Source organism: Arachis hypogaea, chromosome 16 (genome assembly GCF_003086295.3).
Source record: "Arachis hypogaea cultivar Tifrunner chromosome 16, arahy.Tifrunner.gnm2.J5K5, whole genome shotgun sequence".
NCBI classification, from domain to species: domain Eukaryota; kingdom Viridiplantae; phylum Streptophyta; class Magnoliopsida; order Fabales; family Fabaceae; genus Arachis; species Arachis hypogaea.
This window is the reverse complement of record NC_092051.1, coordinates 15214230-15233848: the sequence shown is the minus strand read 5'-3', so window position 1 is coordinate 15233848 and position 19619 is coordinate 15214230. Positions and strand designations below refer to the sequence as shown.

At 32.1% G+C, this 19619-nt stretch overlaps 3 protein-coding genes across 4 annotated transcripts; 2 read left to right on the top strand and 1 right to left on the bottom strand.

Annotated features, from left to right (window-relative positions):
- The first annotated feature begins 239 nt into the window (after positions 1-239).
- LOC112757991 (uncharacterized) lies at positions 240-2514 on the top strand. Its single transcript, XM_025806544.3, has 4 exons — positions 240-571; positions 844-1686; positions 1790-1859; positions 2028-2514. Exons 1-4 carry the CDS (start codon positions 511-513, stop codon positions 2167-2169), a joined length of 1116 nt encoding a protein of 371 aa, XP_025662329.1. The 5' UTR covers positions 240-510; the 3' UTR covers positions 2170-2514.
- Positions 2515-3048: 534 nt separating this feature from the next.
- On the bottom strand, positions 3049-8062 carry LOC112757992 (nuclear envelope-associated protein 2). 2 transcript variants are annotated; one of them, XM_025806545.3, is made up of 6 exons: positions 7626-8062; positions 6864-7126; positions 6483-6590; positions 4390-4851; positions 4181-4282; positions 3049-3578 (listed from the first exon to the last, which is right to left on the bottom strand). In XM_025806545.3, exons 2-6 carry the CDS (start codon positions 7053-7055, stop codon positions 3408-3410), a joined length of 1035 nt encoding a protein of 344 aa, XP_025662330.1. In that variant the 5' UTR covers positions 7056-7126; positions 7626-8062; the 3' UTR covers positions 3049-3407. The 2 variants fall into 2 exon arrangements, with proteins under 2 accessions (XP_025662330.1, XP_072075974.1); XM_072219873.1 differs by lacking the exon at positions 7626-8062 and having other exon boundaries at positions 6864-7421.
- A 10799-nt stretch (positions 8063-18861) lies between these two features.
- On the top strand, positions 18862-19407 carry LOC140180012 (uncharacterized). The gene has a single exon (XM_072220394.1). It carries the CDS (start codon positions 18862-18864, stop codon positions 19405-19407), a length of 546 nt encoding a protein of 181 aa, XP_072076495.1.
- The last annotated feature ends 212 nt before the right edge of the window (positions 19408-19619 follow it).

Here is a 19619-nt window from a genome sequence, read left to right as displayed (position 1 = left end):
TGTGTTTTCTGACCAACACTTAACCATTAAAACAGAAGTGAGTGATCTTTCACCATTAGATATAATCTCACACCATTAAAAATACTATTGATGACCAATTGATGATTACAAAACACGAAAATTATTGGCCCTAACATTTCTTTTAATAAAAAATAACCTTAGTGTTAGAGTAAGAACATATGAAAAAAAAAATGTGTAATAAGTAATATAATAACCCCCATCCTTAATGACAAAGAAACATATTTTTTTCTTTTCTTTATAATTTTTCTTTACAACAAGTTGGTCGCTTTCTTTTGTAGAAACCTTTTTCCCCTCCTTTTCACCTTCCTATCTTCTCACCTTTATAGCTTTTTTTTTTTTTGCTTTTTTTTTTTGGTTTTGGGGGAGAGGGATTCACTCCACTTTCTTTGCCATGGTTTTAAAAGCAGTGCCCTCTCTGTGAACCCACACTAGAACAACAATACCAACCAACCTTCTACATTTTTCAATCTGTACTCTTTTGAAAAAACAATGGCCAAGGAAGCTTCTATCATCCTCTTGTTCCTCTCTTTTCTCCTTGTCTTCTGTTCAGGTAAACTATTCCTTCTTGTGAATATTCTTAAATACATGTCCCATATAAACCTTATTTAAAAAAAAAAAAAAATCCTTGTTTCCTTTTGTATCTGAATCTCCTAGAATCTATGCCATCTATCCTTTTTGTTATATACATCTTTGAAACGATGTTCAATTTCTTATCTGTATTTTCTTTGGAATAACCCCACTTTGTTCTGGAGGTAGATCATTTGAAAATCAAGTTGGAACTGTTTGCAGAATCTGATGCTATTTGTTCTAACTCATTTGCAGGTACATTGGTGGGATTTTCTTTTGCTGAGAGTGAAGACACTGAATCACCCTCATTCATCCAGAAAACCAAGATCTACCACGTGAGTTTGGGGGGGTTTGTTCAATTTAGTGAAGGGATATCAAAATATCTTGAATCAGGAACCCAGATAGCTAGAAGAATAGTAGCATTATATGCAGAAAAATTGCAGATAACTGTTGATGGTTATGCTCAAAAGGAAGAGATCTTATTTCCTTTGTCTCAGAGAGAAAAAGAACTAAGCAAAGTTTATACAAGAAGAATTTTAGATGAGACAAATAACACACCTTCACCAGTTAATCCTACAAATCCAACTTCAGATACACCAGCCATAATCACAGTTCCTTCATCCACACCAGTTACAGTTTCACCCACCAATCCAACCACTTCAGTTCCTATAACAGTTCCCTCTTCCATACCTCCTCCCTCAACCCCCACAAATCCGGCGAATTCACCTGTACCTGTCACGAACCCTGCGGCTTCTTATCCGCCACCATCGGGGATTGTTCCTGTCATAAACAACCAGCCTCCTCCTGCAACAAGCACAAATGCTCCACCAGCAACTCAGGGTCAGGGTCAGGGTCAGGGTCAGAGCTGGTGTGTGGCAAAGAGTGGAGTCTCAGCAACTGCTCTTCAATCAGCACTTGACTATGCTTGTGGAATGCCTGGTGTAGATTGCTCACAGTTACAGCAAGGTGGGAGTTGTTACAATCCAAATTCTGTTCAAAATCATGCTTCTTTTGCGTTCAACAGCTATTACCAGAAGAATCCAGCACCAACAAGTTGTGACTTTGGAGGGACTGCTACCTTAGTCAACACCAACCCAAGTAAGACCTTAATACCTTATTATCTAAGTTTACTTTATTTTATATATTATGCTTCACAAAGTTGAAATATCATACTTAATACTCTCCTTTCAATTGTGATTAGGCACAGGTTCTTGCATTTACCCATCATCGTCGTCGTCGTCATCATCTTTAACCGGAGCGGGTACATCAGGGTAAGTGAAATATGACATGGTTGTCATTGCTTTTTGAATTCTTTGGCAATACCATTACGCCTTGTTGCGCATAATGTCGTGAAACCATTGCTCCCAAAAGCTTAAACTATTGGGTAGAGAGACACATAAAATGATTTTAAATCTAATATACAATGCTGTGTTTTGCAGATCTGCTAGCTCACCATCAGGTTTGGGATTGCTAAGCCCTCCTGATGGAGATTCCTCACATTCAGCTGGTGTAAGACCTTTTCTCGGCTCCATGGTTCTGGCTATAACCTTGGTCACCAGAACACTCATTTTAAACCAATAGAGAGACCCTAGTTTTCAACAGGAACCATAGATCACTTTAGAAGTATGACATTAGAAGGTATGTACAGGTCTATAGGTGCAATGCAGAAAGACAAGGAGCCAGCGAACGATATATAGTACTCCCTCCGCATCGATTGATAACTAAGTATTATGAATCAGAGGGAATCTGTGATAGTGAATGCTGGATATGCTCACCTGTATGTTAAGCCTTAGCTTAGGGGAAATCATAGGATAGCTTCATGTTGAAGGTACTATATTATTAGTTCATGGCTTTATGTAATTTGTACGCACTGGTTAGATTTATTTGGAAATTCATTTGCATATAAATGAGATTGTTATTTTCCAACAGAGTTATTCACTTTGATATGTTAGGTGATCAAGGGAACAATTTCATTATCTTGATAAACCATGAAAGAATTGAGAAACCACGTTCTTTGGATAATTATCTCATAGAGCTTGAATGATTGAATGTACTGTGAACTTTTGAGATGCCAATCACTAATGTTTTATTTCCAGCAGAGAGTCCATTACGCTGCTATTAAGTATAAATGTTTTGCACCGTCATACTGTGATTTTGCAAAAGACGTTTTATCGTTTTTCTATTTTAGAAAGCACGCTTTTCTTTCAATTGAGAACCTTTTATGCATAGCAAACTTTATCAAACCCCTTGACTTTTTAACCGTTGCATGTGACACAATTTTTCGAACATACACAAAGCACTGTTGCATGCGTAACGGGCATTTTTCAAGTGGATGACAGACATTTCATGATTGTGCATTATGGAATGTGGGTGAAATGGGTCCACCTATGATTTTAACCCAGGATTTTATTGACAAAAGAAACTTACTTATGTGGACAATGAAAGATTATATAAATTAAATGGTTGAAAATGGAGAATTCATCTCGAGAGCTTCATTCTATGGCTCAAAATTTCGCAATGGGCTAAAGAATAATGTATCATACTATCATGAATTGGAAATGGAAAAAATTGGAACCTAAATTAATAATAATCTAATATACCGGTCCTATAGCTCGTAACAAGAGTAATGAGCTTCATATAAAAAATGCTTCTTGATTTTGATGTTACCATAGATAAAGCTAAAGCTAGATTATCTCCAACAGGGCATTTCTACAAAGCAAAAATTGATTTATTTCACTTGTCTTTGTCCATGCTCCTTGGATAAACTTGAAGATTCTAGGTTGTCTCCCACAAAAGAATTACCGGATATCGGAATGGTATCATCGCTTGGAAAATACAATCAAGATCAGCATGGACATGGAAACCATGATTTTGAATCCAGAAGTTTCCCAGAAACTACTTTGCTTTTCTGCAGCCACATAACCACTCTGTTGTTTTGCAGCTAATTGGTCTCTCAGTTCTTTAATATCCATGTCCCGTCGCTCTCCCATCTGTTTTTTCCACAAACACATTAAATGAATTATGCAAGTTGATTAGAAGGAAATTAAGTCGTTTTATGCATGCTATTATGCATAATTCATAAAGCAAGTTGATTGAATGTATGGCAATATGACAGTTAACCAATCAAGGGTACCCATGAAAGCTCATAAAGAAGGGTCCAATAGTAAATGAATACTGAACGCCCTTCCTAATCATCTTTCACAAATCAATGCACTTTCTGACCCAAAAGCAGTCAAGGTTTTTTTAAATTAATAAAATAAAGCTAATGCTGCATCCAATAACAATAAAGAGAAATTCTTGTGTACACTAGTATGCATTAAGTAGAAAAAATCAAGTCAATAAAAGAATAGACATACATATCGCTATTGTTGATCAAGTACATGGATGAAAACAGTTCACATGAATTGAATACGTATGATACCCTTAATGAACAAGATCAACGAGAATTTGTCAATTTTTAGTTGATTTAGTGTATCTAAATTGTGTCCATATAATAATTTCATAGCCTGTAGAATTCAATTCATCGTAAACATCAAGAAAAGTAAAATTATTTTCAAATGGAAAACAACAGAAAAGGGGTGTATAGATTTACCCGCAGGAGCTTCCGTGTCTGAGAACGAGCATCCTGCAGACAGAATTCCAACTTCAAGATCCTCTTCTTCAGCTCCTGATCAGTATGTCGCTGTTTCTCCAACTGGATTTGTAAATGCAGATAAAATAAAAATGCCATTTAAAAACATAAACTATTGACCATCAAATATATGGATGAACAATTACACAGGCAAACAATGATGGCTTTACCTGTGACTCTAAGTCCATTGTCTTTAGCTTCCAATGGGTGGACATAATCTTAATTTCATCCTTCAGTTTTGCTATCTCTTCATCTTCAACATCCAGTAGCTTATTCATTTTCTCAAGATTCTTAGGAGAAAACTCATCTAAAATTTTCCTCAGAGTAGACTCCTTGTTCTCCCCAGTTCTTTTAAATGTCTCCATTATATCATTCTCAATTCTCAGAACAGTATCTTTCAATTGCTTTTGTGAAGATTCCCTTTCCAGAAGATCTTTCTGCAGATGCTGCAGTTGCTCTACCAACCTAATGACACAATCCTCTTGCTCCTTTAGATTACTGTTTTTTTCATTTAATTCTTTTATAAGTTCACAACATAGGAGCTCCGCTGATTGAGTTGATGCAGCATTTGCATCAGCACTTGCTCTAGCTGCTGAAAGCTGTGATCTTATATCATTCATATCCTTAATATGCTGCATCAAGAGTTCAAGATTTCAAAAATATACTCACAAGTATGAGATAATCACTGCTTGGTTCATATAAAATAAGAGTTCATCTATGCAGGATAGGTGTAGATCCTCTATGTATTTTTACATGCATACACAATCCATTAAATAGGCGCCACTTGTACACCTTCAACTGCATTTTGGTTAACCAACAGAGTAAAATAGTTACTCTAGTGAAAGAATTTTGAAAGTTGGTATTTTTTACCACCTATGTGAAGGGTTCTGCAGATATTTACAAGTTTTTGTTCTGTAGAACCACAACTTATTGCGCTTGTCTTTAATTATTAGTAGAAGTAGAAGTCAACTGTAGAAGAGGTAATTACTATTATATGTCTCTAGCACTGTAGAAGTCACTTGAGCATATGGATTAATTTCTTATAGTTGACATCAACTGGTTCACAATGGAAGTCAAAAATTATTTCCAGCCTTTGATAGACATTATGTGACTACTATTTATATCATTCGTTTTCCAACTTGGAAAAAAATGATAAATTATTCCATACTCCACACTTAAAGTAACAATTTTAAGAACTTTGTTTATAAGTTAATAATTACTGTACGGTAAGGTTCCTATAAACAGAAAAGGTGTCAGATAAAAAAGAGAGCAAAAGGAGAGTATACAAATTAAAATATGAGCATCGTGTATTGTGGGTGAATGCTAGCACGCGCCTCGCCAAATCAGGCGGTTCGAACGCCTCTTATTGTTTGAGTTGTTGTCAAAGCCTGGATGAGCCACGTGGTGTGTTGAGTGGGAAGAAATTGGCATGCGGTGGTACACCTTACCAGGCAACAGGTTCAGCGGGTCTTGTAAATATTTTAATTTGTAGGCCATTTAAAGGGGGAATACATGAAATATGAAATATATGTGGTAAATTTTTTAATTTTTGGTTTGAAATTATTCTTTTTGGTTAATGACTGGACCAGTTAGGTTGAACTTACTAATGGGCCATTTAGCTGGTATCCAAATAATTTTTTTCTTAAATCAACGTTCTTCATGTTTGGTATCCAAATATAAAATAATTTATTTATAAATTACTTTTAATATAAACACTTATTATTTAAACTATTTTTTAAAAAATAACTTAATTAAATTATTTATCTGAGTATTAATATTTAATAATTTTCCGAAACAACAATTACCATAATTTATTATCGGATCCGGCCTCATTTCACTAGGACCAATCCATCTTAAACAAAAAAATATTTAAATTGGGACAAATTGTATAATTATTGAGAATTAAAATGTTTAAAATGAAACGCATGTTAAGTAAGGGACCGACTACGACAAGACATAAAAAACCCATTAACCGGGTGTCAGGCTTTGCCACGTAAGAGAGGCGTTCGAATCGCCTGATTTGGCGAGGCGCGTGCTAACATTCACCGTGTATTGTGTAGTATAGTACTTGTTTTCAATGAGAAAATGAGTAAAAAAGAGAAAAGCAAAATACACGCAATAGAAGAAAAAATGTGCTCCTTGTACCACAAAAAAGTTGTGAATAATAAATTATAACTAACAGCAGTTCCAACACGAGTGTCGTATAAAATCAAGGCAAGTGTCATATATAGATAGTAGTAGTAGTAGGAAGCATAATTAGAACCTCGGCAGCAGAAGAGACTGAAGCTTGAATCTGCTGATTTCTTTTTTCTAGTTTCTTCTGCAACGTGACAATTTCCATTTCCATGAAATTGGCTTTTAACTCCACTTCCTGTGAAAAATCAACCAAAATCGAAATCCATAAAATACATTGCTCAATTGAGATTTTTCGTTTCCCTGACCCCACATCTACAAAGACTCAAAAAAGTAGAAATGATTGATAGCAAGGCTGTAATGACGGTGCGGCCAAAAGGTAGAGAAAAAAGAAAGAGCTGTATTAATTTCTATTTTTTCCTAAAATAATAAAAGAAGAATGAAATGCTCAAATAGTCAAATGACAAAGAAGTAAATCAGTAATCCCGAAAAAGCAAAGGAAATAGTGGACCTGTCTTATTAGGGTTTCTTTATTGTATGATTGCTCCTGTGATGCAAGGCGGCCACGAAGCTCCTTCAACTCAGCCGCCAGTGACACCACGTTACGCTTAAAATTCTGCTTCTTTTCATTTAAATCCTTTAACAATGGATCAACATCTCGATCTGATGATGATGACGATGATGGTTTTTCCAAAATTGACATGGCAAATTCCAAATCCTCAACTACATTTACTCCATAATCCTACCTACCAACAACGCAGCAGCTTTTGGTCCCTAAATTAAACCCAAAAAGGCTATTATACTTCACACGTACACGTATACCTAACATGATAATTTTTTGCAGCATTTGAACATTTTATATGAATTGTAACAAGTAAAAACAATGATGAACCAACAGATAACAGATAAATAAAGGTAACTCAGAAAAAAGGTTATTAGAACAAATTCCAAAAAAAAAAATGAAAAGAAAAGAAAAGTTCTCTTTCTCTCAGAGATTATAAAAGGTGGATGAGTCAAAGAAAGTGAGCGGAAGGGAATTAATTTCGTGGAATTTGATTATGTCTATTCTAAGGCATGAAGGGAACAGAGTATCAATTTCTACTATAATTGATGATAATGATAGATGACAATGGGTGTAGGATCTGTCAACACGGATTAATAAAAACGTAAATGGTATCAAACTATCAATTCTCAATTTCATACTATAAGCATCTGAGGTAAGTAAGAAAGAAGAATAAGTGGATAATTGGAATAATTGAGGGAGATAGCATACGATTTCGAGCGTTGAAAGCAATAACCATAACTCATTTGTGCTTCTGTGTGTTCGGATCAGAACACTGATGAAGCTTTTATCCTCTCTCTCTCTCGCTCTCTCTCTCTCTGGATGAAGAGCAACGGAAACAAGCGCGTCTTAACTCTTCACTCTTCACTCTTATTCCGGCAATGAATCACACCACTGACGCCCTCGCTTCACCATCTACGTTTACAAATTTTATGCAATTATTAAATTGAAATATTCACTCTGAACTACCAAATAAAGTTGTTATTGTATAATTAAAATTTATATTTATTCAAACTAAAATTAATTACCGCCTATATATTTAGCCGTTAATGTAAACAAAAATTGTTTCCCTTGTTTTAGTTGTTTATAATTGATTATATGCTTGTGCAATGTTATGTGACCATGAGGGGTTTTTTCTTTTCTACCATATCTTTTTTTTCTCCACATCTTTCAATTTAGATTACATAAAAGTTCTACCATAAGATGAATTATTTAACTAAATTTTACTAAGTTATTATTACTATTCTTTTCTATCATGTGCCGCTTACCGTGTACAAATCTTTTTTATCGCATAGAATAGCTACTATTTCTTTCTTTTTTTTTTTTTTTTATCTTTCTCTTTGTTATATCTTTATTATGGTCATCACCAACACCACTACCATCTCTTTCTCTTTTTTTTTTATTTGATATGTTCTGTTTTTTTTTCTCTCTTACTCCTTCATTATCATCGCCATTATTATTATCATCATCGTTATTATTATTGTTATCATCGTCATCGTTATTATCGATATTATAGTTAGAAATTTTGGTGTTAGAGTGAAGACATTTCGATATTATCTTTTAAAAATTTATGTGTTATTTTATATATCATTATTTTCTTTTTATACGTATATGTCATGTTCATTTCCTTTCAAATTATTGTACTTGTTCTACTTAATTTTGCTACGTTATCTACGGATTTTTTTTTTTACTTATTCTCCATTTAAAATTTGTAAATCTACAACTCAAATTTTCATGGAATATGTTCTTAATTCTATCACATCATTTAGTTAAAAACTTCGATGTTAGAGTAAAAACATTTTAGTGTTATTTTTTAGAATTTTATATGTTGTTTTATATATAAGATAAGCATTCAATTCATTGAATGTGTAATATTTTTTAGAAAGATTCAATATTTTTGTATCCTGTTACTGAATTTCTAGTGTCAATTCGGTGCTATCTTAATTTATTTTATAGAGTCAAAGTGATCTTTTAATATATAATTTACTTTTTACATTTTGTATTATTGTATTTAAATTTTGATTTTACTTTAAACAAATTTCGATGCTATTTTTATGTTCGGCAAAAATTTAATCTAATAAGTATGAACTTACATTCATTCAACTAAATAAGATTATAATACAATATAAATATATTCATTCAAGTCTAATATGAGAAGCAATGCTTAAAAAAAAAGTAAAAATAACGAAAAAAATAATAATAAAAAGAAAAAATACAACATTAAAAAAGATATTTTTATATTTTTTAATAAAATTTCAGTGTCAAAATAAAAAAAATTTATATCTTCTTCTTTCACTGTCTTAACAATAACTTGTGTCACTGTTAAAAAATTTTGATGTCAAAATTGAGAAATTTCTGTATCACAATTAAAAAGTTATTGTACTATTTTCTGATAAATTTTGTATAACTCCTTCTCTTTTTTATTATCATCATTATCTTGTTCTTTTTTTTATTTTATTTTTTTATAATTCTTCTTATTTTACACTTTTAACAAGAATAAAAAAATCAAATAAAAAAATACATAATACTTTAAAATTATTGAATTTGGATCAATTTAATTATTAAAAAAAATTAAATGTATACAATTGGTATAAATAAATTTTAATATTTCATTACGTATATCACATAAAAAATTTATTTTTTTACATCTAATACGTGAATGATCATTTATAAAAATTGTATGTACTTTAATCATTTTAAAATATTTTACACTAGTAATATATTAAAAATTAAGCTTTTTAGTATATATATATATATGAAACTATATATATTAAAATTTTTAAAAAAAACACGAACATTTTTTTTGTGTTGGTGAATTAAAAGTATTATGTGATTGTATTTATAATTTTTAAAAGTTACAATACTTTTAAAAATATCTAAAAATATATTTTTTAAGTTAGTTTATTTTTATTAGAATTAAAAAATTTAATATAATTTGATATATTAATAAATATTCAAAATTTTATATTTATATTTGTGTATTATCATTTTAAAATTTTAAAAGTTATTTTATCAAACATAATTTTTATTATTTATGTTTATTAAAATTATTTTTAATTTTATTTATTAAATATAAGTAATATAACTTTTTAGAAAATATATAACTTTTTATTTATTTTAATTTTTAATTTTATTTATTAGAGGTGCGGGTAGAAGAGATAGGATATACCCTGAACTTGCATTCAACCTTATCTATAAGTGTACAGTAACTCGGGTACCAGACGATTCGGGGAGATCCTTCGGTTTGTAAGGTGGGGTATCGCCTGGTTCTGGGTTATGGGGATTGGAGATGGAACAGCCGACGTCCCGAGATCTTGGTGCGGTGAGGGGGTGCCACCTGCAAAGACACTTCGACGCTCTAGTCAGTCAGGTGTGCAGGTGAAAAGTGGGTAAGGTGATATGTGTGATGTACCTTGGGGGAGGGTAGGACCCTCCCCTTATATACCTTGTCAGAAAAGTGGTCCCCATAGGAGAAGGCCTCCTTCCAGGAAGTTTCCTTCTCCCCAGCTGTTATGCAGCTGGCAAGAAGGGTGCGTGGCCGGGTCGCCAGACAGGCGGGTACGATGACCCGCCCAACCGGGTCGGTAGGTCTTCGGGCCAGATCGGTCTCCATGCCTAACTGGGTTGGGCCGTAACAACAAGCAAATCTGCATTCTATCCGAATGGATTTGATCAGATTGGATATGCGCGAGTAGGATATATATTGTTAGTTCTATAACTACCTATTTCTATAAATATCGTACTTAATTCAGGTATTTTTTAACTCCGATTCATTTAAATTGCCTAAAATTATTGCTAACTAAACATTAGAGTTCCTTACAAATATTTTCACCATTATTTAGTCGAAGTCAGCTTCACTCTTCTGGTAAACAAGTCAAAACCTTCCTTCAAAAGAGTCTAGACTTTGCGTTTAAATTCATACCATATTAATTTCAAGGTGAGTTATATCCAACCCCCTCTAAAACAAGATGTAAATTATCTTCTATGATGTGGCACATTTTAATTGGATGTTTAATTTTAGTTTGAGTTAATTTAACCCACTAAGAGTTAATAACTTAATATCTTAACTAAAGTAGGGCCATTTTGTAATTAAATAGTTTTATAAGATGGATGATTATATAATTTTTGTAAATATTAAAAAGTAAATTTATGTTTTTTTACCATTGTTCTGAAACCAATGCACCGCAGCCCCATTCCTCTCTGAAATTGAAAGAAAAAATCAACTCAAATCCTACCCACCCATTGACCCAATCCCGCCGCCCGCAGCCTGCAGCGACACCAACCACCGCAGCCACCTCAACCCCGCAGCAGCTTTGTGAAGGTATGGCGTTTGATATAAGTAATAAAAAGTTACTGTTGAATAAAAGATCACTATCTGCTGTTATTTTTCTCATTGGTCTTCTGGTGCCATTTTTTTCTTTCTATAAGACATATGTGATCGCGTGGTGAAAGAGTTGGAGACAGTAGGTGTTTCAGGGTCTTTTCTTTTGGCTCTAAGATGTCTGATGATCTACATGTAACCAATGAAGTAAAAGGGTATGATTCAGGAAGGTTGAATGAATCCAATGAAATGGCAAGTGATGCTAGGGCCAACAAACATTCTGATAAAAGGTCCAAGAAAAAAAAGGGAAAAGTCACTGGAAGCATAATTTGGGGTAAGAAGAAAAGATTCAATTTTTAGTATTTTAGTAAATTATACAATTATTCATTTTAGGATATAATTTAATTTTAAAATAGTTTAATCATAGCTAACATAACCACCAATTAAAGAGTGACATATTATAGAAAGTAAATTACATGTTATTATAACAATCTATTCTATTATATAAAAATCGGATGTTTGCACTTAATGATGAAGCTGACGTGGCATACTTCAGAGAGTATTTCCCAATTTAACTGTTTTAACTCATTCAATACAATTTATTGCACTGACTTAATTATATCAACTAATTGATTTGATTAGATATTTAAATATTAATATAATTATTATAATTATATTACTTAATTAATTATATTACATTAATTATAATTCGTTATATTAGTGAATTAGTCTTTTCATTTATAAAGTCTAAAATAAAATAAATAAGTTGTTATTTATTCTAATTAAATTTATTTATATACTATATATGAATTAACGTTAATTTATAAAACATAGAACTTGTGGATTGTGATAAAAACGCAAATTAGAAAAAAAAAACGCATACAATTATAGAAGAATTAAATCTATTCTCTTTATTTATTTTTAACCATCGTTTTAGATTTTAATTTTTTTTAAAACCAGTGATAGTGGAATTTTATTGATGCTAGATAAAATTATAAATTGTTGCTCTTTCAATTAAATCATACCACATACAAAAATAAATTAAATTAAATAAATCGAATTTGCATTTCTATATAAATCGAATCGAATAAATTCGATTTAGACAAATACGTAGTAAATTGAATTCATAAGGTTCGAATTATATGTAACTTCTGAATAATTATAATGTTATGGATATTTTATATAAAAATTAATACAAAAATAATTTAAATTCCGTACAATTTTTTTTTTTGTATTTATGAGGTATTAAAAATGAACGAAAAAATATTGTATGAAATTTGAATTTTTTTTGTATGGATTGTTGTATAAAATACTAATATCATTATAATTATTTATTTTAAAACATAGTACAACTAAGATTTTACTAACAATTTTAAATAAAATATTTTTATAAAATTTTAAAATTTTTTTATTATGAGCACTTTTTGTAATTATTATAAATAATTTTATAAAATTTAAAAATGGCTTAACAGATGTTATGAGTAAACTGTCTGACAAAAAAACTGATTAAAAAACCGGTCGTATATGTGATTAATCGGTGAACCGTTAGAACTTGTCAGTTTTTTTAAAGGGTTTTCGGTTTGTTAATAATTCCTCCAAACGGTGCCGTTTTAACTTAAAAAAAAATTGAATCCCCAACGGCTTAAGCCCGTAACCCATTCCCACTCCTACACTCCTCTCCTCTCCTCTCTGAAATTGACGTGAAATTTTGAAATTGAAAGAAGAATCCTAGCTCCCCAAATCGCGATCCCGTAGCCGATGCAGCGTCAAACTAAGAGAGAGCGTGCTGAGATAGAAGAAGAAACTATTATAGTTAAAGCAACAGCAGAGGCTGAAGGTCAAGCACATGAAGCAATTGACTGAGGATCATAAAAGGAGAATGCTTATAGAACGGATGCAGGGTGAAAGAGATAAATAGCTTGCTGCGATCAACACATCCTTTGGTCATATTGAAGGTATGCAACTGTTAACAAACCTTTTGGGAATTATATCAGATTAAGAAACAAAAAATTGGTACTATATATCAAATCTTATTCTCATACCCTTTTTATTCTGTACGTCTTGAAATGCCAGTATTTATGATACAAAATGATTTGCCAACATACAAAAATAAAATAATTTCATGCCTTTTCAAAACTTCTTGTGATTTACAGTACCTAATTATTGCATGTAAATACAGTGATTTCCTCTTCAGCATACATTGCTTTTTATTTTGATTTTTCAAAATTAAACCCCATTTTGCCATGTAAATGAAACACAATAAATGTTGGCCGTTAATTTCTATCATAATTTTGATAATTATTTTATTTTATTGATAATTCAGATTCTTTAATCTTGAATAGTCCAAAAACTTTCCGTCTTTTTTCTTAGTTGGATTTTGATAGAAACGTCAAGATTTTTGCAATCTTTACCAATACTGGGGCTGAACAGTGTTGTGACTCTCTATAAATATAGCATGGATGACCACCATACTTACTGTTTATCTGTACTGAAATTCATAATATTTGAGTAATTTTGTTGTGGCAGGTAGCAATGGCAGTTAGGTGAGTTCATGTGCCATGTGGTGAATTTCACAATATTTTTTTTATCTTTCACTAAATATGAGGACTTTGATTTTTAGGTATGATCTCATCAAGTGTATCAATGCTGGTCCAGAGTATAAGGTGTGAAAGCTCAAAGTACGTGTCATTAGACTTTGCTCACTTTGCAAATTCTGGGGTGAAGGCACCTATGGAGATGGTTGTCCTTGATGAAAAGGTAAAATCTTCTCTTTGCATTTGAGATTTATTTTCGTAATGACTGAGTAATAAACCTCATTTATCTATGACTCTATAAAACTAATGCATTCAGGGGGATACAATTCAATACTCTATTAAAGGCATATTTGTTCCTATCTTCGATGGTCTACTCGCTGAGAGCAACGTGTACGTGGTCACTAATTTTGCAATTGCTTTAAATACCATCAAGTTTAAATATACTAGACACGAATTTAGAATCAACTTCAAGAGGGACACGATTGTGCGTTCGATACAAGACTCTTCAGTTCCATTGAACGGATTCAATTTTATTCCGTTCAAAAAAAATCATACAGAGTCTAAAGAAGATGGTTATTTAGTTGGTAAGTACTTTGTTAGAGTAATCTATCACGCATGTGTTGTTTAATTCTTTGAGGTCTATATTTTACACAAAATAATTTATCATAATTTTTGTATTACATAATATGTCTATATTTAATGTATGTCATCTGAATTGGCTGATGCGCCATTTTTTGTTATAGGTATGGTACTAAAAAAAATTGTATTATTTAGTAAAATTATTCTTCAATTCGTTATTGGCTTTATTTTCTATTATTTTGTGTTTTATTTTAACACATCTAAACACAAATTTTATATATATAACAACTAAAGAATTAGTCCATTTAAAGGAATCGTTGGTAAAAAGTACTAACCTATTTATTTTTTGTTTCTTCACGAACTTCGATTTCTAAGCTCTAACTATTTATTAACAGTCTTTTATATTTCTATTTTTAAAAAAAATTAAAAAAATATGATTTCAATATGGATGAAACTTTGGAAAAGATATGTCATTTTTGGACAAAAATTTGAGCAGATAGAGTTTTATTAATGAAAAGATTGGTGCCTTTATTTTGTAGATGTGATAGGTCAGCTTGCCTCTAAGGGTAACTTGGTCGAGTTCACACGGGACGGGAAGCCGTCAAGTTATATCACGATAGAACTTGATGATCTTGAGTAATGCTTAATATCTTTTTGATAGTGGCTTTTATTTTAAAATCTTATTTTGCAATTTTGTGCATCTCTTTACTTTACAAGCATTGCTATTTCTTATAGGGGTGGACAGAAATTAAAGGTAACGTTATGGCAGACTTTGGCTTTTAACTTGCTCAAATATTTGGAGGAACACCCGTGTCTTACCTATGTGGTTATTCTCCAAATGGGCAAGATGAAATTTTATAGTGGTTTGTTTATTTTGCTGGTATTTGAATGCATGTTTTGTGTCATCATATGCTTCTGGTATTTTCTTTAATTTGTTATGTCTTTTTGTAGGGGTCATGGGTGTTTCCAACATAAACTACAATTCGAAACTGTTTATCAATGTTGAGTTTTCATCTGCCAGGAATTTCTTTACAAAGTACAGTGTATATATCAGTAGTGTGGCTAGCAGAATATTTATACAAGGTTTTTGATTATTTAACTATTAGCAAATTTCATAAATTATGATTTAAAAATGCAAGGGTGAACAAATTGGATCCTGTTGACGGACAAGGCATAATGCCGCTGGTCTGTGATCAACCTGTTTCAATTGAGGAAGATTTTTTGCGTCTGTCAGTCTACAAAACAATTGCTGAGATAAAGGAGCATAATCAGGTAAAATTCTTTCTTATTAGTCTTCCTTTTTTTCAATTATTATGTCTAATGTTTGTTGGATCATAATCTCAATTGTTGTGTTGTACCCTTACATCCATTGATTTTAGGATGCTGTATTTGTTACTACCGGGACAATTAAGGAAGTTGAGACCGAGTTTGGTTGGTGGTACAAAGGATGTAAGAAGTTTCGTCATGGCTTAAGGGAACTTGAGAAAAGATATTTCTGTCCCAATTGCGTTGAAGACTACGGGTTCTATGTGCTAAGGTATGACTCACGATACTTCTTTAACATTGACACACTACATACTCTTTGTCTAAGAAAATAATGGTATAAACTAATTATTTGTATTATTTCTTGATAAATTTTGTTGTTGAATTCTATCATTCATGATTCAGTTAGCCTAATAAGTTAAAGATAATTGATTTTAAATAAGGCTAACCATCTCTTTCAAAGCATAACATATAGCAAGAGTTAAACATAATTAACCAAATGAAAGGGTTTCATTGACTTAACAGTGTCGAAGAACAATAATAATACAAATTTTGACGTACATAAAAATGTGCATCAAATTACTACAAGTCAAAGAACAGTGTGTCGAGAAATTGGTATCTCATCTAATATTCTCAGTTTACAATCCAGTGAAGATAAATGTGACATTTTTCTTACTGTAATTGACTCATATTTATCTAAATTTAATTTATATCAGTTTAATGACAAAAATTTTCTATATATTTCTCATTACTCATTCATAGGGAAGCAACTATCTATGTATGGTGTACACTGTGCCTCGCATGGAATTGGACAGGAAAATACTCCTCCTAATTATGTAAGACCTTCTACATCAGAGATAAGATCTAAATCTTTAACTCTACGGATGGATCCCTCATTGTTCCGTACAATCCAGAATTGTTGCTCAAGTTCGGGTGCCACATAAATATGGAATACACATGCCAAACAAGTTCTATTAAGTATCTGTTTAAGTATGTACACAAGGGTAATGACCGCGTAACAGCTACTCTATACAATGCTGGTGATCTATCAGAAGCCACACAAGTTGTTGACGAAATTAGGAATTACTACAATTGTAAGTACATTTCGGCATGTGAGGCAGTCTGACGTCTATTTGGATATGAAATCCAAGAGAAAGAACCATTTGTGATTAGACTTCCATTCCATTTGGAGGATGACTAACCTGTGGTTTATGGTGAAACTTCTAATGTGAATGATATCGTCGAAAGAGCAATATCTCATAAGTCCATGTTTTTGGGATGGATGGCAGTGAACATGTCATATCCCTATGCTCGAAGTCTGACTTATGCTGAGTTTCCAACCAAGTTTGTTTGAAAGGACGATTCTTCAAAGTGGTTTCCTCGAAAGAAAGGCTTCGCAATTGAAAGGTTGACTCATGTATCTGCAGGTAATGACGAGTTTATATTCAATTTTGATCTTACTTATTTAATGATTTAAATTTAAAATCTTAACAGCCTGTACCCCATGTCCATTTTATTCGATTTATCTACACTAGAAAATAAATGTTCAAATAACTTTCAACAGTTATAATCTATAGATTATACAATTTTTTATTTTTCTATATTTTTTAGGAAAATTATTCTTATACGGATGTGTAGCTACATAATAATTAAAATAGCGTAGCTTAATCTATTTAACAACTTAAAAGTGGGATTTTAACCAAGTTTTTTGCAGCAAATACTGAAGAATATTACCAACGACTTCTCTTGAATACTCAAAGAGGATGTATGAGTTTTCGAGATATAAGAACAGTAGGAGGAACAATTTATGCTATGTATAGAGATGCATGCTTCGTCCTTGGACTCTTGCAAGATGACAAAGAATTCATTGATGCAATTAAGGAAGCAAGCTCATGGGCCTCAGGATCATATGTTAGGAGGTTATTTGTCATTCTATTAACATCCAACAATATCTCAAGACCAGAACATATCTGGGATAGATGTTGGTATGAACTCTCAGATGATATTTTGTATCGACAGAGAGCCGTGATGAACATGAGGGGTGAGTTTTTATTAATTTCAATGATAAAAGTTCTTCCTTATTGATCATTTTTAGTTTGATTGAATTTTTACAGTATCGTATAATATGCAGAGTTAACAATGTCAGATGATGAGATTAAGCAGTTGTGCTTAATGGATATAGACAAGATCTTACATTCCTATGGTAAAACCTTGAAAGACTATCCTCCTATGCCTTTAGTAACTGAAGTTGATAGTTCTTTGTTAACCGAAAGGGTTATTAGGGAAGAGCTAAACTTTAACAGGGATGATTTAAAGAAAAATGCCTCAGACATGTTAGCCATCGCAACACCTAAGCAGAGATATGCATTCGATAAAATTGTTACAGCTGTGTATTGTGATGAAGGGGAGTTTTTTCTTTGTGTATGGTCATGGGGTACTGGAAAAATATTTCTCTGGAACCTTATGTCTGCTGAGATTCGCTCAAGGGGTGATATAGTGTTAAACGTTGCTTCGAGTGGTATTGCATCTTTACTTCTTCCCAATGGAAGAACGACACACTCAGGATTCAAAATACCACTGAATATAACTGAGGATTCTGTATGTAACATCAAACCTGGTTCCCCTCAAGCAATGTTGCCGTTGAAAGCCAAACTTATAATTTGGGATGAGGCTCCAATGGTTAGTAGGTACTGCTATGAAGCGCTTGATAAATGCTTGGGTGATATCATGAGGTGTTCTCCAACATATAGCAAAAATTTTCCCTTTGCAAAAAAAGTGGTTGTACTAAGTGGAGACTTTAGACAAATTCTTCCTGTCGTTCCACGATGATCGAGACAAGACATCGTTCATTCAACCATGAATTCGTCTTACCTTTGGAAGTTTTGTCAGGTGCTCAAACTAACAAAAAATATTAGACTCTCTGTAGGGACGACTGCTTCAAATCAAGATGAGACAGAGCAATTTGGTGAGTGGTTATTGAAAGTTGGTGATGGTCTAATAGGTGACAATATGGATGGTGAATCTGAGATATGTCTTCCAGGAGATATTGTTATTCCTTATTCGGACCAGGCATTTGATGAGTTGGTTCATTTTTCTTATCCAAATATTTTGGAAAACATGTCCTCAAAGGATTTTTCAAAGCAAGAACTATACTGGCTCCCACACTAGATATCGTTGAAGAGGTCAACAACCATCTGATGGCTATCATTCCTGGAGGGAAAAATTATATCTTAGTTCAGATTCCATTTGTATGGATGAAGGGAATATGGAGAGTCAACTAGATTTCTATAGTCTTGAATTACTGAATAGCATAAATTGCTCTGGTTTGCCTCCACATAAATTAATACTCAAGGTTGGTGTTCCGGTGATGTTACTGAGGAATATTGACCAATCCAGTGGTCTTTGTAATGGTACAAGGCTACAAGTTAGGAAGCTTGGAAATCATGTCATAGAATATGAAGTATTAACGAGTAACAATGTTGGTCATATTGCTTTGATTCCCAGAATGAATATGGTACCAACAAATGAAACTATCCCAGTTAGATTCCAACGAAGGCAGTTTCTCATAATAGTATCGTTTGCCATGACAATTAATAAGTCTCAGAGACAAATTTTATCTCATGTTGGATTATACTTGCCCAAACCAGTTTTTACATATGGCCAACTATATGTGGCACTTTCAAGAGTTAAGAGTAAAAAAAGTTTAAAAGTTTTACTTATGAATCACGTAGGAATGTCTGCAAATTCAATCATCAATGTTGTTTATAGAGAAGTCTTTAAAAAAATAGTATTCTAATGTAAATATTTTAATTTTATTTTAAATTATGTATCAATGTATAATTATTTTACCTTAAAAAATATAAAATAATTATTATTTACTTTTTTTAAGTTAAATTTTAATTTTGATAATAATTTTATAAATTTCTTAAAATAATAATTATTTTGTACTTTTGTTTTAAATATCAAAACATATAATTTTTTTTATTTTTATAAATTTTTCAGCACGGG

What these genes read in the sequence shown, in the direction of transcription:
- LOC112757991 (XM_025806544.3), top strand. Translation starts at nt 511, where the DNA reads ATGGCCAAGGAAGCTTCTATCATCCTCTTGTTCCTCTCTTTTCTCCTT. An exon ending in TCTCCTTGTCTTCTGTTCAG is followed by an intron (nt 572 to 843) that starts GTAAACTATTCC and finishes ACTCATTTGCAG; the next exon opens with GTACATTGGTGGGATTTTCT. An exon ending in ACCGGAGCGGGTACATCAGG is followed by an intron (nt 1,860 to 2,027) that starts GTAAGTGAAATA and finishes TGTGTTTTGCAG; the next exon opens with ATCTGCTAGCTCACCATCAG.
- LOC112757992 (XM_025806545.3), bottom strand. Translation starts at nt 7,055, where the DNA reads ATGTCAATTTTGGAAAAACCATCATCGTCATCATCATCAGATCGAGAT. An exon ending in CAATGGACTTAGAGTCACAG is followed by an intron (nt 4,283 to 4,389) that starts GTAAAGCCATCA and finishes TTACAAATCCAG; the next exon opens with TTGGAGAAACAGCGACATAC. An exon ending in AGACACGGAAGCTCCTGCGG is followed by an intron (nt 3,579 to 4,180) that starts GTAAATCTATAC and finishes TGGAAAAAACAG; the next exon opens with ATGGGAGAGCGACGGGACAT.
- LOC140180012 (XM_072220394.1), top strand. Translation starts at nt 18,862, where the DNA reads ATGGATGAAGGGAATATGGAGAGTCAACTAGATTTCTATAGTCTTGAA.